At 44.0% G+C, this 21683-nt stretch overlaps 1 protein-coding gene across 3 annotated transcripts in view; it reads left to right on the forward strand.

Annotated features, from left to right (window-relative positions):
• HDGFL2 (HDGF like 2) overlaps window positions 1-21683 on the forward strand; it is a 742998-nt gene that overhangs the window by 214825 nt on the left and 506490 nt on the right. For all 3 annotated transcript variants that reach the window (XR_005742112.1, XM_040322524.1, XM_040322523.1), the window contains exon 9: window positions 3225-3564. Coding sequence is in view for 2 of the 3 variants with exons in the window: in XM_040322524.1 (XP_040178458.1) it covers window positions 3225-3564 (340 nt within the window). In the remaining variant the exon portion in view is untranslated. The remainder of the gene's footprint in view (window positions 1-3224; window positions 3565-21683) is intronic.

The following is a 21683-nucleotide window of genomic DNA, read 5'->3' on the forward strand; positions in this document are numbered from 1 at the left end:
TAGCACAATTTCAAAGTAGCATCAGTGTGAACCAGGGCTAAGTGATCTTGCTATGCAAGAACACTTAATTAGAATATCATTAAAGTTAATTTTATTTTAGTGAAACTCGTGTATTTTATATAGATGTGTTACATAGTGATATATTTCAAGCGGTTCTTTCTTTTAATTGTGATGGTTAGGGCTTACAGCTAGAAAAAAAAACGAATTCCGTATCTCAGGAAATTAGAATATTACATAAGACCAAAAAAAAGGATTTTTAATACAGAAATGTTGGCTTACTGAAAAGTATGTCCATGTACAGTATTGTATGCACTCAATACTTGGTTGGGGTTCCTTTTGCATGTGTTATTGCATCAATGTGGTGTGACATGGAGGTGATCAGCCTCTGGCACTGCTGCAGTGTTATGGAAGCCTTGTTGCTTTGATAGCGCCTTCAGCTCGTCCACTTTGAGTCTGGTGTCATCTTTCTTTTGGCAATACCCCACAAATTGTCTATGGGTTTTAGGTCAGGCAAGTTTGCTGGTCAATCAAGCACAGTGATGCCATGATCAATTAAAGCAGGTATTGGTACTTCTGACAGTGTAGGCAGGTGCTAAGTCCTGCTGGAAAATTAAATTGGCTTCTCCATAAAGCAGAGGGAAGCATGAAGTGCTCTAGAATTTCCTGACTTTGGACTTGATAAAACACAGTGGACCAACACCAGCAGATGACATGTCTCCCCAAATCATCACTAACAGTGGAAACTTCACACTTGGATTCTGTGCCTCTCCACTCTTGCTCCAGAATCTGGAACCTTGATTTCCAAATTAAATAATTTCCAGAGTCTGATGATTTGGGGATTCATGTCATCTGGTTATGGTTAGTCCACTGTATTTTATCAAGTCTAAAGTCAGTGCAGCCCTCTAGCAGGAAATTCTAGTTTTCTGAAATACTGAATTTGGAGTTTTCATTAACTGTAAGCCAAAATTCCACAAAATTATAACAAAGAAATACTTAACCACGTCTCACCTGACATAAGCCGGGTGAGACGTGGTTAAGTATTTTTGTTATAATTTTGTGGAATTTTGGCTTACAGTTAATGAAATGACTGCTGGGCAGTGGTTCATTTCTTCTGACTGGGCGTCATGTGACGTCCAGCAGGATAACATGCTGGGGTGTACAGTGCAGCGATCCGTGGTGCTGTGTCTTACTCTGACTCAGTCTGACACACTGCATCTCTGATCGTAGTAAGGAGCCTCTGACAGAGGCTCCTTACCACGTGATCAATCACAGCTGATTACAGCGTGAATCAGGAATTGATGGTAAACGGCTTTCCTCGGTTCGCGCTGACAGGTAGAGCTTATGTGTGGATTTCCCTGTCAGATGGGGACGGGGTCTGTGCTGATAATTGGCACATTAATTATCAGCACAGCCCTATCGGATGGGCCACCAGCAGTGCCAATCAGTGCCCCATCAGAAACTCCTATCCATGTCCACAGTGCCCATCAGTAACCCCTGTCAGTGCCACTTATCGGCACCCATCAGTACTGCCTGTCAGTGCCACCTATCATTGCTTATCAGTGCTGAAGATCGGTGCCCATCAATTATACATATCGGTGCCTCCTCATTGGTGCCCCTCAGTAAAGGAGAAAACAAAATTTTATAACGTAAATACGACTTTTTTTTCCCCAAAGAATTTTTTTTTTTAGTTTAGCAAACCATAAAAACCACAGTGGTGATCAAATAACACCAAAAGAAGGCTCTATTTGTGTGAAGAAAATGATAAAAATGTAGTTTGGGTACAGAGTAGCATGACCAGTAGCATGCAATTGTTGTTCAACTTGCAACAGTGCCGATACCTGAAAATTGTCCTCGGCAGGAAGGGGGGGGGGGGTGCCTGGTATTGAAGTGGTTAAAATATTACTGTGTTATGCATCTATAAAAAGTGTTTGGCTTTTTGAGTTGAATTACTGAAATTGGCTTTTTGATGACATTTTAAGGCAATATAACCCTATATTAATAAAAATTAGATGCACCCGCGGTTCAAAATTTTATTAACCACTTAAGACCCGGACCATTATGCAGGTTATGGACATTGCCCCTTTTTGCTATTCGGCACTGTGTTGCTTTAACTGACAATTGCGTGGCCGTGCGATGTGACTCCCAAACAAAATTGACGTCTTTTTTTCCCCCCGCAAATAGAGCTTTCTTTTGGTGGTATTTGATCACCTCTGCGTTTTTTTATTTTTTTGCGCTATAAACAAAAATAGAGCACCAATTTTGAAAACAATTAAATATTTTTTACTTTTTGCTATAATAAATATCTATATATATATATATATATATATATATATATATATATATATATATATATATATATATATATATATATATATATATATAATCTCTCCTCAGTTAAGGCAGATACGTATTCTTCTATTTTATTTTTGGTAAAAAAAAATTGCAATAAGCATTTGATTGGTTTGCGCAAAAGTTATAGCGTTTACAAAATAGGGGATAATTTTATGGCATTTTTATTAATATATATATTATTTTTTTTTACTAGTAATGACGGTGATTTTTTTTTCGTGACTGCAACATTATGGCGGACACTTGACAAATTTTTGGGACCATTGTCATTTTCACAGCAAAAAGTGCTATAAAAATGCACTGATTACTGTGAAAAGGACAATGGCAGTGAAGGGGTTAACCACTAGGTGGTGCTAAGGGGTTAAGTGTGCCCTAAGGGAGTGATTCTTACTGTAGGGGGGGGGGCGTGGCTGTAGGTGTGACGTCTGATTGTCGTTCCCTATATCAGGGAACAGACTATCAGTGTCACTACCACAGAGAAGAGCGGGGAAGGTGTGTTTACACACACCTGTGACCCGATCGTGGGTCCCGCGGGTGCGGTCACGGAGTGTCGGACCGGGTCCTGTGCGACCCACGGCTGGGCTCTTAAAGGCGACCTACAGGTACGTGCCCGTGCCATTCTGCCGATGTATATTGGCGTTAGGCGGTCCTTAAGTGGTTGATTCTTAGAATGCTGTTGGATAGTATTTCTGATCTGTTTTTCTTTTCCTGGAAAAAGTCTATCTTCTCAGATGAAATAGCAGGAGGAGCACTGATTTTCCCTTTGAATAAAATGATATGATTATCAGTACAAAGTTGCTAGATTTACTAAACTGTGTATAACATGAATTCCTAGTGCAGTGATGCAATGTTAACTGGATTTATTTTTCTTTAAGTGATAGTTCACCAGATCGCATAAGTGAGTGGAAGAAGAGAGATGAAGAAAGGCAACGAGATCTTGAGGAACGTCGTCGAAGGGAGCAAGAGGAGCAGTTGCGTCGGTTAAGGGAAGAGGAAAAGGAAGAAGAGAGTAAAAAAAAAAAAGCTGACAAGGGAAACTGTGCAGACAGTGATAGTGACAGTATCCATAGTGAAAAACAGCCATCTAAATCAGTAAAGCGGGCTCTTTCATCATCGGATTCTGAAAAAGAAACTAACAAAAAGGCAACATTTTCTTCTGCAAATGCGAAGAAGGAAAGGGGGAGCTCTCGGTCATATTCTGACAGTAATAAAAAGGTAAGATTTTCTGAAATGTGTGTGTGCGTGCATATATCAAAACGACAGTATAAAAATAAGACGGTCCAATTCCTGGATTAAAATGTTTTAACTGTTATACTGGTAAACAAGTGGCCAACACCACTGTTAAAAGTTGTTTATGTAGTAGATGATATTGGAAATGGTTCAGAGCATCACAGATGTTGGTAAACAATTGTCTTAGCATACAAGAGCTCCAACCCAAGTCATAAAATACAAGAATGTTTGCTCATAGCGTAATCCTGTTTATTATGATCAAACTTCCCATACATCAGAAGACCACTTAATAATACTAACTACGTACATTGAATCAATATCAACAAGCATACAAATTTTACCCAAGAGGGCGCTATCACCAATCAGCCTTCCAAGAGGAAGCATGCGTCTCCTTGCAAATACCGCGGTCACTTCCAGGTAGGAAACAGTGGATGGTGGAGCACAAACGTCACTTCCAGGATGTCGTGCGGGTCACGCCATGACGCGTTTTGTCACTTTGTCACATGTCAGCAGATGACGGGCGCTCATCACTGCATCCTGATTGGGCTGGGACAGCACAAAGCATTCCATGGAGCGTGGAACAATATAGTAACATGTACATATATAGCAGCCTCAATAAATGCACTCTACTAAAAGCAATAATAATAAAACTAGGATACCCAGAACAATACAAATAACAATTGCATACAAGCATATAATACTAGTGATCAGAAGAATATTTTTTTAAAGAATATCCCATTAAAATATAAATGGTATTTCAAGCTCATGCTTATACAAGTTGAGATATTACGCATACAAAATATATACAATTCTATGTCACTAAAATATATAAATACACATTCTTCAAATTAAAAGATGGTGAATAGAGAACAATAAATAAAAATAAAATCTATAGAGGATATTTAAGTATAAATATATTGTGAACCATAGTAAATATAGGGAGAGTATGGCCACTATGGATACATTTTAAGATAGTGTTGAAAAATCAATATAGAAGAATCTGCATCTCTTAAATATGTGTAAAAACACTATTGTAATTCTACATGAACTAGGAGAGAACTGGAATGGTCAGACAGAAGTAGAGATTAAAATACATATAGTATGTGTTAATAGTCACTAATAAAACAATTTATGTCTAGATTGACGTTTAACCCTTTCGGCAGTAATGTACCCACTAAGAAGATACATCGAGTCTCACGTTTAGAGAGTTCTCTCACTAAATTGGATCCCCTCCAAAAAGTTTTAGATGGCCGATACCCCAGAATTTTAGGCCCAAAGGATCCTGATTATGATGTTTTTTTTAAAATGTAATGACACATTATGATCTTTAAAACCAATTTTAATGTTTGCTATATGTTCAGCGATCCGTATTCTTAACAATCTTTTTGTGCGGCCTATATAGATTAATCCACACGGGCACTGGAGTGCATACACCACATAGGCCGTATTGCATGTTATAAACTACTTAAATTTTTAATTCTTTGTTGTTGGAGGTAGACGCAAACTTATCAAGAGCTCTTATCGGTGTTCTGACTTCTTTGCATGCACAACATTTTCTACATGCATAGAATACATCTTTATCCCAAAAGGAGGGGGGTCTGCGGGGTGGGTCTCACTTTTTTTGTTTTCACCCACATAATTGGGAGCCCTTCTATAGATGAACCCATGTTTAGGTGTTAATGAGAGTTTGAGTACCCTATCCATAATCAAGATATGCCAGTGGGAGCTGAAGATTTTATCCACTTCCTTATATTGTGATGCAGAGAATCGTCTCCGACGCAATAATGTTTGGGTGGTCAGACTTCCAGAAGGTGAGGAGGGCCCCCCAACCCTGTGGTGTTTGCTGAGCAGTTTTTCAAACTGCTCCTGGGCCAATCATGCAATAATATATATCTAGATTATCTATATGGTAACATATTTTTTATATATATATATATATATATATATATATATATATATATATATATATATATATATATATATATATATATATATATATATATAATACTATAGCATCTGTATTAAAGTGCATGAGTCCCTTGTTTGCTAGTATATAAGACCAGAATGTATATTAGACTTACGGCTATAATGCTAGTTATAAAGACAGACGCATTTGAGTAAAAAGTTACATTTATTTCTTCCAAAGTGGGAATATCACGTTCTAATAACACACATCTATGGCCTAATAAACAATACTGGTGATAATAAAGAAAGATACTCAACACTTCCTTTCAGCTATCTCCTCATGACTGAGCTCAGGTGTTCAAAGAGCTAGGCCTTGACCACATCTTCCATGAGGCCTAGTCCATGTAGCTTCAGCATAGGCCTTCAGACAACCGAGCCACAACCTCACTGCAAGCTTGCTCCCAAGAGAATAGACTGAGCTCTGACTACCAAACTCATTTTTACAAAACTCACTCATTACTCATTCACACTACCTCCCATTGCCGTCCATCTGATCGACCAATCGTTGCACTTCCATGACTCGCACCCTTGTTTGTGATTGGCATGCCATACCTAGCCTCTGGGGGGCGATATTGTCCATATAATCTCCAACAGATTGCTGATCCTTTCATCATTGCACCTATGTTGACGGTCGCACCTCCCTATTGTCTGCCAAGGGGCTAATCAAAGACTTTCGTAGACATTTCAGAGTCGGGTGTACCAGCTTACATTCCTGCAGGGGGCTTATCTGACCGTTGGGACTGGAAACAGACTATGTTCAAAACGAAATATTATTTCCTTGCAACAGCCTGCAACAATTGTCCCCAGTGTATGTTGTGGAACGTGCCCACTGGTGGGAGGCCTGCTGGCGCATGGCCACATGCTTTCCTAGTCCGCCTGCTAAACTTCAGGGACTTGATCCTATCGGAGGCCTGTAAACACCCTGAGCTGAAGTACGAGAATGCTGTCATACACCAATATCCTGATTTCTCTACGGATCTACAGAAGAAATGGCGCTCCATCACGGATGTTCTCAAGCGCCTGAGGGATAAGGGCCTGGTGTACAACATGCTGTATCCTAGCCGCCTGAAAGTTATTCACCATGGCTCGGCAAAAATGTTTGACTTGCCTGAGGATGCAGTCGAATGGTTGGATTCCATTGCCTAGCCTTGTGGTCCTGTTCTTTTTTTTCTTTTGCAGGTTTGATTTTGGACGGATAGGGACACATGCCTACTTATACTCTTGCAGTGATGGTGCTGGACGTTGTGGTTCCTGTTGCTGTGGTTTTGAGCCAGAACCTTGTTCCTCTGTCGCAGCTACCCTCCTGAAAAATTGAATTGTCCTGATCCATTTGGTCACTGCGGGACTATAGGGTACTCTGCCTAATGTTATTTGGAACTACCTATGCATCTACTCTTCTCTTGGGAGTGGATGAACTCTCGGAATGACTCCACTAAGATTGACGTTTTTGGGACTAAAGTTTCTCCAGCTGTGTCTTTCCCCTTTTTGGTTCTTTTCGCCTGGAGCAAACGGAGTTGGGTTCTTCAAATGTTTGTTTTTCTGACACTTTTTTTTTTTCAACCTCCTTGTTTTTGCCTCACGATTTGTGTTTGCCCCTAGGGCTTACACATGTGTGGGACCTTTTGTTAGCAGCATTTACACATTATGTACTGTACTAGGCAATGTGATGCTCTGTGGCTCCCTGTGTCCAGGTTCTCCCCCTTTCGCCCCCCCTAATTTGATTTTCTCCTGTCTTAGTGATACGTATGTCCCTACTTAATGGGTCACCTCAAACTCATTTCATGGAATGTCTGTGGACTGAATTCCAAATATATGCGCTTGTTGGTCCTTAAATTTCTCAAATCCCAAAATCCCCATATTGTCATCTTGCAGGAGACCCATCTTACAGGTAACACAATACTGTCCCTAAACAGAAACTGGATACAGAGAGCTATACATTCCACTCACTTCTCATACGCAAGTGGAGTGGCTATCCTAATACATAAAAAAGTTGTCATGTTCTGTCGAGCATGTGGTGACTGACCCCCCCCCCCCCATGGGAGGTATGTTGTGGTGGTCCTTAATGTAGATTCCCAGCTCCTAGCAATAGCAAACTTGTATGTTCCACCCCCTTTCAAGCGTGAAGTGTTATATCGGGTCCTAGAAAGTTGCCTCCTTTGGCCCATTGAAACTACTTGTGGCTGAGTATTTTAATATACTGGATTATGCTTTAGACACCTCAAACCCGACCCGGATGCAGAACATGGACCTGAGGCATCGGGCAGACTCTGCGGCTCTGGAGGAGGTGTGACGGTGGAAACATCCCGGTGAGAGAGGCTACTCCTACCTTTCCCACGTCAGTACCACCTCCTCCCTCGTAGATTTGGCATTTGCCGATACGGGTTTATTGCCTCAGATTTTGGAAGTCCGTTACCAGGCTGGGGGGGGTCTCGGTTCATACCCCCCTGCAGGTGCTGGTGAGTCTTGCCGGGGGCGGCCGTCACGCGGCCTGGAGGCTGCATCAGGGTTGAGTGACGGAGTCCTCAGTGGAGACACTGGTCTCATCACACTTGCAGGAGTACTGGGAGCTCAATGAGGGCTCGGTGGGCAGACCTGTGGTGAAGGATGTGTTTAAGACATCCACCCGGGGGATTTATATTTATTATATTTTAATGAAATACAATGTGCAAAGTCTCATGCAGAAGCTCCACCCCTCTTCCGTAACAGCGCTGCAGATGGCCAGAAGTGCCATCTTGGTTAATTTCCAAAACCTTACCCAGTGTACCTTTTAAGCACAAAGCTGAAGAATTGTTTGAGAAAGGGGATAAAAACAGGCAATTGCTGACTTATCTGACTGCTGATATTGGGGGCACACACAGCAATCCCCTGTATCTATTCATCAGATGGTACCCTAGTGAGGGATCAGGAGAGTATAATGCGAGCATTGCTCTAATTATTCAGAACAGTACTCTGCTGTCCCTCCATATGATTATCAGGCTCTGACTGACCTGCTGGATCCCCTTCAGATACCGGTGTTGCCAGACGAGGCACCCTTCACTGATAAAGAATTGGCGACTGCTATCTCCTCATTTCTTAATGGTAAGGCACCGGGCCCTGATGGGATCCCAGCAGAATGGTACAAACAATATTTAGATATTGTGTCCCCCAAACTTTTGCAACTGTATGGAGAATGTTTTAAATCGGAGATTCTGCCAAATTCCTTTCTTTGAAGCACATGTGGTATTGCTCCCTAAACCAGACAAAGACCCTCTCTGCTGCTCTTCTTACAGGCCCATAGCATTGTTAAATATGGACTTAAAAATACTTACTAAAATGATTGCCAATAGGTTAATGAAAATTCTACACCACTTGGTATCACCTGATCATACTGGGTTTATACCGAACAAGGCAACTGACATAAACCTTAGGAAGGGTGTACACGCACACTCAGTTGGGCAACGGTACATCATCGGGGTGGGCCGGGTGCAGGTCGTCTTCGATTTGAAGAAGGCCTTTGACTCCATCAACTGGGGGTTCATGACAAGTGTATTGCAACGCATGGGGTTTGGCCCCAATTGCCTTAAATGGATCTCATTGTTATATGATCACCCGGTGGCTGCTCTCCGCATTAATGGGGGGATGTCGGGCACCTTCCCGGTATTCAGGGGCACCAGACAAGAGTGCCCCCTTTCACGGGACTTTTTGCACTGGTTATAGAGCCCCTGGCAATTGCGTTGCACTCCTCCCCTCATATTTGGAGGATGAGCGTGGGCACGCTGACAGAGATTACAGCCCTTTATGCCGATGATCTAGTCCTATTCATTGGGGATACCTGACCTTCTTTACAAGCTGTGTTGTCGCTTTTAGGTAAATGTACAGTGGTTTCTGGTCTCAAGATCAATTGGACGAAGTCCAAGATACTTCCCCCGTGTTCATTTGGCTGATCCTAGCAACCCCCCTACAATGGGTAACGCGGATCAAATATTTGGGGCTGCAGATTTCAAATTTGGTGACTGACTTCATCGCACTGAATGTTTCCCCTTTGATTATTATCCTAGCTAAGAAACTCCACACTTCTCCTAAAATCACCCTTTTTTTGTCCCTCGTTGGAAATATATAAACTTGATTAAAATTAAGATGTTACCCTTACTGTTGTACACCCTCAAACTCTCCAGTATGGATTCCAAAATCGATCTTTAAATCAATAGACTGCATGATTTCCTCCTTTTTGTGGCAGGGGAGTGTCCCTCGTCTCAAATTGGCCATACTACAACAGCAATGGGGGGGAAAGAGGGAGGCCTCGCGGCACCTAACTTTTACAAATACTTCCTGACTGGCCAGTTAACAGCAGCCCATTGCCGGCTGACCTCTCCCCTGGATGATGCCTCGGTATCTCTGGTGGCTGATTGTGTGGGATCATGAGGCATTTTTTTTTTTTTTTTTTTTTTTTATAAATTATTTATTTCAAGAGTTACGTTACAGGATATTACATTTCATCTCTTCTGTTTGATTCGAATATTATCAGAGAATTGAGAGGGCGATGGATACAAACCTCATCTTCCTCCTCTCCTCCCCCCTTTATCCTATTTTCGCAACACTTTCAATTTTCCTCTCTATCTTTCTATATTTTATTACCCTCTGTCCCCCCCTCCCCTTTTCCACCCACCAAAAAAAAAGAAAAGGGGGAGTTCATGTTGGCTATTCCTCACCCCTCCTCCCCTTACCCCTCTCTGTACCTCGCATAAGGAGCCCATGTCAACTGGTATCTCTCATCTTGATCTTTCAATGCCATTGTCAAATTTTCCATTTGTTGAATCTCTGCTACTTTTGCGAGCCATTGTGCTCTCGATGGAGGAGTCTCCTGTTTCCACATGGCGGGAATGCACGCTCTCGCAGCTATGACAAGGTGTCTTTTTTTATCAACGAGTTTTTGTATTTTTCCATTGACAGTGGGATATCTAGTAATAGAACCGCCGATGGTCTATCCATTAAATTAATTCCTGTTATTGTGTTAATTGTTTCCGTTACCATCTTCCAGAATTCCTGTATTTTCCTACATTCCCACCAGATATGCACTAATGTCCCTTCGGCTTTGAGACATCTCCAACAGATATCTGACGGCTCTAGGTATATTCAGTGTAATACTGTTGGTGTTCTGTACCATCTCGTTAATATTTTATATCCACCCCCCTCATATTTACTTGCTACTGATGCCTTGTGAGTAAATCTTAATATCCTATCTTTTTGTCCTTGGGTAAATATTAGTCTAAGATCTCTCTCCCATGCTTGTATGAACGTAAATTCTTGTGGTCTGTCTAGCTTAATTAATGTTGCATAAAAATAAGACAAAGAATGTCTTATTGAGTTCCCGTCTAGACATATCCGCTCAAATTTAGACGGGGGTCTCACTACTGTATAGATATCTGCCTTTGTTCGAAGGAGTGCTTCTAATTGAAGCTGCCTCAGAAAATCTAATTCTGGTATGCCTTCTCTTTCAATCTCTCTCCTTGTCATTAGACGGTTATCTTTTGAGAAATGTATGATTCTACTTATACCCCTCTGTCGCAGGGCATTAAACCTTGGGTCTGTCATTCCTGCTTGAAAAGCCCTAGTGCCTAAAATCGGTGTCAGTGGGCTTGGGTATTTTGACATCATCGTTATTTCAAAAATCTTTTTAATAATCCGTATGGTGGCTCCTACCAGTGGATGTTTCTTTACCTCTGTTGTTATTTCACTATCTGGAATCCATGCCACTCCTTCTAGTGGAACCTCTACCGTCGCTTGTTCCATTCTTATCCAGGGTTTTTTGTTCCGCCCACACCACTCCACAACTTTAGTTAGGTGAGCTGCTTCCTGGTACTTTATTAGATCTGGAAATCCAATCCCTCCTTCTCCCTTAGGGAGTGTCAGAATAGTTCTACTTATCCTAGCTGGTTTCCCTGCCCAAATAAATTTCAGGAATCTAGATCTTAGTTCTCTTAAAAAACTTTGTGGAATCTTGATTGGTAAAGCCTGTATTAGATATAGGATTTTTGGAAGCACATTCATCTTTAATATATTTATCCGCCCAAACCATGTAAATATTCCTTTATCCCATCTATCTAGGTCTGATTTTATTCGCCTAGCCATCAATACATGGTTAAATTTGAATAGTCTATTCAGATTCCCTGTTATCTTTGTTCCTAGATAAGTTATATGGGAATCTGTCCATCTGAAGTCAAAGTGAGTTTTAATCTGCTCCAATATTTCCACTTTTACTTCTATTCCTAGTGCTTCTGTTTTCCCATGGTTGACTTTGAAGTTGGACAGATTTCCATATTCTCCTATTTCTGCCATTAGGGAAGGTAGAGAGATAACTGGGGATGTTATAAAGACAATTTAATCATCCACGTATGCCGCCACTTTCTGTACCTATTCTTTTGTTGCTACCCCCTTACATTAGCGCATATTTTCCTTAAGAAAGGCTCCATTGTCAAAACAAAAATTATGGGCGACAGTGGGCATCCTTGTCTTGTCCCATTTCGAATATCGAATGGGTCGGATATTTTCCCTTCTATTTTAACTTTCGCGCTTGGATGTGAATATAAATTTGTGAACCAGCTCATCATCCCTTCTCCTAATCCTATGTGTTGCAGCGTTGCTTTTAGAAACGACCATTCCACTCGGTCAAACGCTTTTTCTGCGTCACTAGCTACTAATATCATTGGCTTCTTTTCTTTTTGGGCTAGATATATTGCATTTACCACTCGCTGTGTATTCTCTCTCCCCTTCCTGCCTGGTATAAATTCCACTTGATCTGGATGTATCAGATCTGGCAAACATTCTATTAACCTTTGGGCTAAAATTTTTGTAAATACCTTTAAGTCCACATTCAGCAATGATATGGGACGGTAGATGGCACATTGAGAGGGGTCTTTCCCTTCTTTTGGAATAACTACTATATGTGCCAGCAGTGTTTCATTTGGTATTTTTTTTCCTTCCAGCAGAGAGTTAAAAGCTGCTATAAGTCTTTGTGCTAGTTTCTCTGTAAACATCCTGTAATATGTTAAACTAAACCCGTCAGGACCTGGTGCTTTGCCCAATTTTAGCATTTTTAGAGCATCCGTAAACTCCTTTATTGTAATTGGTTTGTCCATTTTCCTTGCTATATCTTCCGATATTTTTGGCATCAGAGTGTCTTTAATATATTCCCTGGCTTTTTCTAGTTTCTCATGTTCCTTCTCTGCGGTCAATTTGTCCTCTAACTGATATAGTTTCTCATAGTATTTATTAAAGCAATTTACAATTTCTTGTGGGGTATTGACCGTTTCATCGTTGGATGTCTTAATTTGTGTGATGTGATTACCTATATGTGCTCCTTTCAGGGCATTTGCTAGTGTTCTGCCTGGTTTGTTCCCAAACTCATAGAATATTCTTCTCCCCCTTGTTAGTTTAGCTTTAACCTTATCTATCAGCAAGAGGTTCAATTTTTCTCGAGTCGCATCTAATTCCTGTTCTATTGATTGAGCCTGGGATTTTTTATGTACGGTTTCAAGCTCCCCCACTCGTTTGAACATTGTGTCTATCTGTTCGTTTAACATCTTTTTCCTATGTGCCCCCATTGCAATGAGGTTGCCTCTCATTACGCATTTGTGCGTTTCCCACAGACAGGAAGGGGTTGTTTCATCTGTATCGTTTGTCTCAAAAAAAACCTCTAATTCTTCCCTTATTTTCTCTTCGTACTTCCTATCTTTCAGTAGTGTATCGTTTATTTTCCAATGTCATTCCTTCTTATCTTCGGCTCCCCATTTTATTGTACAATCTGTTGGAGCATGGTCTGAAAGCGAAAAAGTTCCAATAGTGGCATCCACTAGAGATGTCGCTAAATTTTGCAGGATAAAAACATAGTCGATTCTAGTGTATGACCCGTATCTAGCTGCGTAGAACGTGTAATTCCTCTCCTGTGCATGAGTCATCCTCCAACTATCGATCATTTGTAGTTCTTGTAGGAGTTTTTTCGCTTTCCTTAATTTAATATATGACAGATGAGAGACACCTTTCGACGTGTCCTTTATAGGATCCAGGGCCAGATTCAGATCCCCTCCTATCACCAGTATTCCCTCCCTGTGTTGGTGGACCATTTGTAAACATGATTCCAGATAATTTATCTGATTGACGTTTGGTAGATAAATATTTACCAACATGGTCTTCTGTTGGTTTAGTATTCCTTTAACTATTAGCAGACGTCCCACTTCATCTTTAATCACTTCAGATTCCTTCCACACCACTTGTTTAGATAACAAGATAGATACCCCACATGATTTTGAGTTTTGTGATGTACTATCGTATACTATCGGGAACCTGCGATTTTTCAGATTCAGGGTTTTTCCCCCCTTAAAATGAGTTTCTTGTATAAAGATGACCTGTGATTTGAGTCTATGTGCTTCTGATAATAGTCATACTCTTTTTTTCGGAGATATTCAGCCCTTTAACATTATACGAGGTAAATGTTATATTCGACATGTTTTATCCTACACCTAGGGTTAGCTGTCAGGAGGGGGGGGGGGGGAGGCGGGGAACGCCAGCCAACAGAACAGAGAAAAAAAAAACCCTAACCCCCCTCCGCGAAGATTACCTTCTCGCGTCTGTAGTCTCCCGGTGTCCCCTCAGAGACCGGGCCGCCACAGAGAGAGAAAAAAAAAGAAAAAACAATTAAAAAAGAAAAAAAGGACAACCCCATACGCCTCCGGCTTATCCTCCACCCGAGGAGAGCGTTTATCGTGGGGGTGCTGTAGAGCAGGGGCAAGTGCCAGTGCCCGGCATCCTATAACATGGCCCTCTATTTCCTTACCATATATTTAACCAACTTTCTCTCTTCTTTATTCTTTATTTGATTTTTTTTCCCTTTTTTCCATATTTTTTTTCGTATATATCTTGCATTCTATTTATCTATTGTTTCTCTCCCTTCCCCCTCCCCCCCTTTATATACATTAGCACTTCAGTCTTTCTTGAACTGTCTCCTTCCCCCCATATCTTCATCTAACCACTATACTCCTATACCTCCTTAATACCAAAACAATACTATATGTATATCTACAACATATTTAACCATATTCTTATAATTCAGATAATTTCTCTTCAAAATCTTCTACATTATTCCTTATATTGTCATATAAGCTGTCTCCTCCTCTCTCTCCTACCCCCCCGTACACCCCTCCCCCTTATTCCGCAGTTCCTCCCCCCCCCCCCCTTACCCTTATCAATACCTTGAAATCTTATCATTTGTGTGACCCAGGTCTCAAATCCCCTTACCCCCTTTTCACCACCTCTTACCCGATTTCTCACCTTGTATACAGGGCCTGAGGGCTCCTATCCACTGACTATTTCAATGAGAGCGGTGATAAGGGCATGGATCATAACACAGGGGCTGCGGCCAACCGGCTTGCCCCAGTCAAAATAGGTTTTCCCCTAGTCTCCCTTTTGTGGAGAAACCCCAATTTACCTAATTTTTGGACTACCCGGACCTGATAGTGTGGACTAAATTATGGAATTAAGCTTTGACACCACACTGTAGTAAACAGCAAGCTACTGATGTTTGATGAATTGAAATTCCAACATGACCTACCAAACTCAATTTTTTTTTCTCTTCCGTTCATGGACGGACACAGCATCCTTTGACAGTAGGGTTATATCCGCTTCCTTTAGGAGAGTTTGGGCAGAAAAAAAGCATTTTAAGTGTTAACAACACATTCCTCAGTGCAGCTCCTCCCAGGGGGCGTGGCCCCCCGGGTATTTCCCACACCCTGCTCTAGCAGCCTCAGTTTTTTCCTGCCTAACATCAGGAGAGGTCAGGCACTTTTGGAGTCCTGTACTCTGGATATTTTTTTTCTTGCAATTTTTTTTTTTTTTTTTAGCTTTTTATTATTTTGTTCCTGCATTTTTTAATCCTGTGATTCTTCTATCAACAGCCGACTGGGTGACAGGCTGGGTCTTGACTCTTGTAGTCCCCCCATGTTCGGTCATCGAGCGTGTGCCGGCCCTCAGCTCAGCTTTGGGACGTCCACGACAGGCCCCTTGCTCCAGGGGCGGCCGGGGAACATTTTGTTCTAGGGCACACATATGACCGGTCTTTTATGGTTTTGTCAGTGTGTCTGGCCGACAGCCATGCCGTTTAGCGGACGTTGGTTCTGTCTGGGATACCTCCAGCCGGTGGTGGCAGGACGGGTAAGTAGTGGCCCCTTGCTCAGGTAAGTGGTCTGACTGGAATTTTCCCCTGGGAGGTCGACTGAGGGCTTGCCCTGCTTTCCTCTCTCCCTTATGTCCTTTCCCTCCTTTCCCATTTGGGTGACGGCTGTGAGGGGGGGGGGTTTAGGGGTCTCCTATCACCTGGACCTGTGAGCGTAGCGGGGGTTGTGTGTGTTCACTGCAGGGGCTGTGTGTGTTCACTACAGGGCCTTTTTGTGTGCTGGAATGTGAATTTTGTGCTGTGCTGTTTTTGCTGTGTCACTGGCTTTTTTTAAATGCGCAACAGCCGCCATTTTGTCGGAGTCACGCCTTGTATAGCTTGGCGGCCATTTTCTTGTGGTCCTAGGCTGTTTTTTACTCATTCGGCGGCCATCTTGAAATTTCATTTGGCCTCGCGTGGTAGTTTTAGCGCTGCAGAAAGACCGCAAATCTGCTGAGGGAGACAGACGCAGCGCAGCCGGCTTCTCATCACACGCACAGGCTCTCTCAGACTGCACTGCACCGGGAGGGGTGGTGAGTTTCCCTGGGGGCCCCCCATGCTCTGTAATGGCCGGGAGGTGGCCGTGGGTATTTTCTGCTTTGCAGGTAGGTGACACAGCGGGGGGGCATTATAGAGCCTGGACAGGTACTTCTTCCCCTGTAAGCCTGAGTTAACCATTGCTGCCCCTCCCCCTGCCACATCTGCTATGGCAATGTCGGTGGCGTTTTTTCTCGCCAGGTTGAAGCGACTGGTGGCCGGATGGGGGGTATATTAGCGCCCCCTCCCTGGGCCTGCTTCTGGGGAGATATCTCTGACACTGTATTGTCAGATGATGCGGGCTTAACCCCGTGCACAGCGAGAGCGACTGATTCAGGAGCTGTTGGAGCTATTTTTTCTGCAGGCGTGATACTCGGTGGGGAGCGGGGGCACCTGCTGTACCAGTCCCTTTTGGTACCCGCAAACCGCCACACACTGCCAATGTTTTCCTTGTGTTCCTTTTTGGGACAGTTGTTCTACAAGGAATGGGATACGCCGCAGACAGTTTTTGCATTGCAAACTGTTGTCCCTTTGTGGAGAACCTTTTTTGTTAAAGTGGGTCTCTCCTCTGTCCGTGGACCCTCCCGTGTCCAGGTTGAGCTAACCACCATGTGGATGGGGCTCCTGCCTTTGAGGACCCCCGCGGATGGGAGAATGGAGGCTGTGGCCCGCTCCATCTTCACGGTAGGGGGTTCGGCTGTGAGACCTGTTTTGGCCGGTGCTCTGGTGTCAGACTCTGACTGTACGGGCATCGTTTTTTTTGCTGCAGGATTGCTTCAGAAACCTGCAGGGACCTGGCTGAACAAGGAGATCAGCTCATACTAACAGCTGACAAGGCTTAGCTGGATAATCAGTCAGTGTCAGTTCAGTGAGGGAGTAGGACGCTTCCAGACGAGTCTGCTCTCTCCAGGGACCAGACAGATAGCCAGCTAGACACCGCAGACAGGCAGGCAGGCTCCTACAATCTTTGCTGCATGAATCAACTTGCAGCCCATAGGACCGGCTCCTTCCTTCCCTTCGTGGGCCCCTCTCTTCAGGTAAGACCCTGTCTTTCAGGGCCATCTTTCCACCCCCAGGAATCGCTAGTGACCGTCCTTTTCAGGACAGCCACTCCAGCGATCCAAATTGCGGCTGTTTACCTTCTCTTAGAGCCGCATGCACCCCAATCAGTCACCCATAATCACCCCGTCCTCCCGCCGCGCATAGCAGCGCTTTTTTCTGGCGATCTGCGGCTCTTTCCCGCATCCGCGCCAGACCAGGCCTTATTCGCGGCCGCCGCAATTAGGAAAGACTGCGGCTTCAGCCGCGGCCTAGCGGCGCGCCGCAAAAAGGAGCACTGACAGCCTGGAAATTTTCCTGGAATTGTCAGGGATCATCCCCCTATCCCTGGAGGATCCCATCCTCCCCTGGATTAACAACCAGCTCATACCCACCAAGCCAAACAGCCCCCAATCCTGAGGCCTGTGGCCCGGTCGGCGGCCATCTTGGTACTCAGCTACAGTGACACCCTTCTCCCCCCCCCCCCCCCCATTCCAAACCGTACTTGATCCAGGGTTTCGTCCGATCGCCTTTCAGGGATCAGGAAGGAATTTTTTTCCTTTGGCTTAGCACTGCCAGGGTTTTTTTGCCTTCCTCTGGACCAAGGCCAAGCGAGAGGATTCAGCGAATCTTCCCTCTATTGCAATTAATCCCCCCCCCCCCCCGGTGACTGGCAACAATGGTTAAACTGCGATACTCTGCAGAAACGATTTGGGGTCTGAGACAATTCGCAACAGTATTACCAGCCGTCACCAAAAAGGCCTTAAAAATAGACCAACTTTTGAGATTCGATCAACGATCGACCATCAAAAATTTCAACCATTTAAACCCAGCTCAAGCACATATCATGTGCTTTGATCAACACAAGATCGGCAGTAAAACACCGATCAGAAATCCACGATTTCTTACTATAAAACGATCTAGACTGCCTCTTTATCACAGAAAGCTGGCTCTCAGACGACTGCAACACCATTCTTGGAGAATTGGTGCCAGAAAATTATCGAATTATAACGGAAAACAGAATAGGCCAAAGAGGAGGAGGGCCTGGCGGTGATCCATAAGTTTCATATTGCAATCACTAAGCCGGTCCTTCAAAATCCTCTTCCATTTATGGAAAACCCTTACTCTTCAACTTCAAACTAACCCCCAGGAGACTGTTCACATTCTCCTCTGCTATAGGCCACCTGGGCCAAAATCGCAGCTTCTACCATCATTAACGGAGTTCATATCCACATATACCCTTAACAGCAAACATCTTTTGCTGCTCGGGGACTTCAATCTGTGGGCCAACTCCTCACAGGATCCCATTGCGGATGCCTGCATCGATCACCTGGAAGGATTAGGACTACAGCAACTTATATGCGGACCCACGCATGCTTCAGGTCACACACTCGACCTAATTTTCAGACAAAATCTGAAAATAAACATTTTGGGAAATGAACCTTTGCCATGGACAGGACCGCCATGCAATTAGTTTTCATAATTTCCAAAATTTCACCAGTTATAAAAGCACCCAAGCCGGTGACAATACACTGGGCTAGATCTCAGAAGAAGCTCCATTCGGAACTCTTCAAATCTACCTTGGGAAACCGAATCGAAACTATTCATCCTCAGTTAACAGCCTCAGATAAACTGGATGCCATAAATGCAGCTCTGCTACAATCAGCCGACTTGGTAGCACCGAAACGCAAAGTCCGCATCCGGAAAAAAAGTCGGCTGGTTCAACAACCAGCTGTCCTACTGAAGCAAGAGCGCAGAAGGGCGGAAGCCGCCTGGAAAAGAAGCCCTTCAGAAGATCACCTCATCATCTACAAGGCAATAACACAATATCATAAAGAAATCTTCAAAGCCAAGAAACATCATTTTTCTATGACGATTACAGCGCCATGAACCGCCCCCGAGAACTATTCAAGATGGTCACCCAGACCATGAATCGGGATGTCTTGAAGTCCCCAATTCAGACACCCAAGAGTTCTGTAATGAACTATCGGATTTCTTCATCGACAAAATCGAAAGAATCCGGGTAAGTATTCTGCAAAATAATACCCCCCTCAGCCCCCTCTTCAATCAACCACAAAACACCAACAGAAACCTTCTACAATCAACTAAGTTCACTCTGGAACCCATCTCCATCGATACCACCAAAAATATCATTGGTGCGTTGCGGAACAGCACAGCACCCAATGACATCATTCCCACCAAGCTGCTGAAGGAATGCGCCGACATTCTGGCGCCTCCCATCACACAGCTTATAAATCAGTCATTTAAGGAAGGCATAGTGCCATCCCTGCTGAAAGAGGGCACAATCCAGCCCATTCTTGAAAAAAACCTAACTTGGATCCCAAGGACCCAACTCACCGCCGCCCCATAACAGGCCTAAATATTCTCTCCAAGATAATGGAGAAAATAGTGGTACAACAGCTGCAACAGCATCTGGATACTCTGGATAATCTACTCGATCCATTTCAATCAGGTTTCCGTCCCGGACACGGGACAGAAACGGCCTTACTCAAAATATGGGACGATGCCCTCGAGGCCGCAGATGAGGGAGAATCCTGTCTCCTGGTTCTGCTGGACCTAAGCGCAGCCTTTGACACAGTAGACCACAAAATGTTACTGATGCGACTGGCCGAGGTAGCCAGAATCGCAGAAGGTGATTTAGCATGGTTTTCCTCCTTTCTTGAAAACCGATCACAAACAGTGAAACTGGGATCTTTCATGTCGGAAAAACGCACGGTGCCATGTGGAGTCCCCCAAGGATCCCCCCTGTCACCGGTACTGTTCAACATCTATCTTCGCCCTCTCTTTGATATTATCAGTAGCCAAGAACTACTTTATCACTCTTATGCAACGATACGCAATTGTATTTTCGCATCTGCAACAAAAAGGATCAGCATCTCAGTTTAGAGAATATGTCTCTCTTCGATAGAAAACTGGATGACTAAGAGTTATCTTAAACTCAACAGTTCCAAAACAGAACTTCTTATGTTTCACGCCAGCCGAAAGAGTCAACTGGCAACAACCTGGACACCGCCGCCCATTCTGGCCAAAGCATCACCCCTAGCTCCAAAGTCAAAAGTCTAGGAGTCATTTTTGACACCTTCATGACAATGGACGCACAAATAGGGTCAGTAGTCAGCGGATCGCACCATTTGTTGCGCCTACTACGCAGACTTATTCCATTTATCCCAAAGAAGACGTAGCAGTCGTGGGTGGGAACAATCGTGAATTCCAGACTGGACTATGCAAATGCCCTTTACCTCGGGCTCCCAAAGTACCAAATCGCTCGTCTGCAAGTCGTACAGAATACGGCCGCCAGACTGGTGACTGGGAAAAGGACATGGGACTTAATCTCACCTTCGCTGAGAACCCTTCACTGGTTGCCAGTAAAAGACAGAATTGTATTTAAAGCACTCTGCCTGACACATAAGTGCATCCATGGGAAGGCTCCGCAATATCTTTGCGACAAGATAGAACCTTACAATTCTAATCGCGTTCTGCGATCCACTGACCAAAATCTGGTCAAGGTGCCAAAAACCAAATACAAGTCCAAAGGAGAAAGAAGGTTTGCTTTTCAAGGTCCGAGACTATGGAACGCTTTACCAACCAGTGTTCGGTTGGAGGAAAACCACCTGACTTTCAGAAGACAGATTAAAACTCTGCTCTTTTGATGTCATGAGACACGAAACATCAAGCGCCCAGAGGCGATTCAGTTCGCATGTGCCGCGCTATATAAGTTTTTTCATTCATTTCATTCATTCAACAATTAGTCTGGTCGTAAATTTGTCTGTGAGTCGTCCTGTTACGCTCTTGCTTTCCGGGCCTTCCGCCTATACGGTGTTACTGCACCGCCTTGTGTGGCTGAAGTGCTGGTCTGCGGCCTAGTCCTCAAAGACTTCCCTGAATGGCATCATTATTAGGGATGCCACGGGTGTAAGAGCATGCTGTTCCCACAGTCTGGAAGGGCTAGGGACCTCGCCATGAGCAAGGACCCTACTTTACTACCCCCAAGCATTTTTTTTGCCTGCCATGTGCGTGGGGGTAAGGTTTGCAAGGTGCGAAGACCCCCGCTGCGGGCAGCAGCGCACCTGTACCCGCAAGCCCAACAAGTCTGCGGACATACCTGCTTCCGCCCGAAGGTTTGCCCCCGCCGGTGTCTCGGGTGGGGGACTGGCTTCGCGAATTCGCGGCTCGGTGTACGTCTCTCCTCTCCGACCGTTGGGGTTGCAAAGTAGTTTCATCAGGGTACAAGAGAGTTTCTCTCGTCTACCAAACAGGATTTTTTTCCCTCCAACCTCTGGCTTCCTCCGGTTCGCCGGTTGGCTCTGTCAGGGGCTGTCCAGGATGTTCTGGTCGGGGGAGTGATTCTGCCAGTTCTCTC

The sequence above is a fragment of the Rana temporaria genome, chromosome 1 (assembly GCF_905171775.1).
Source record: "Rana temporaria chromosome 1, aRanTem1.1, whole genome shotgun sequence".
NCBI lineage: Eukaryota > Metazoa > Chordata > Amphibia > Anura > Ranidae > Rana > Rana temporaria.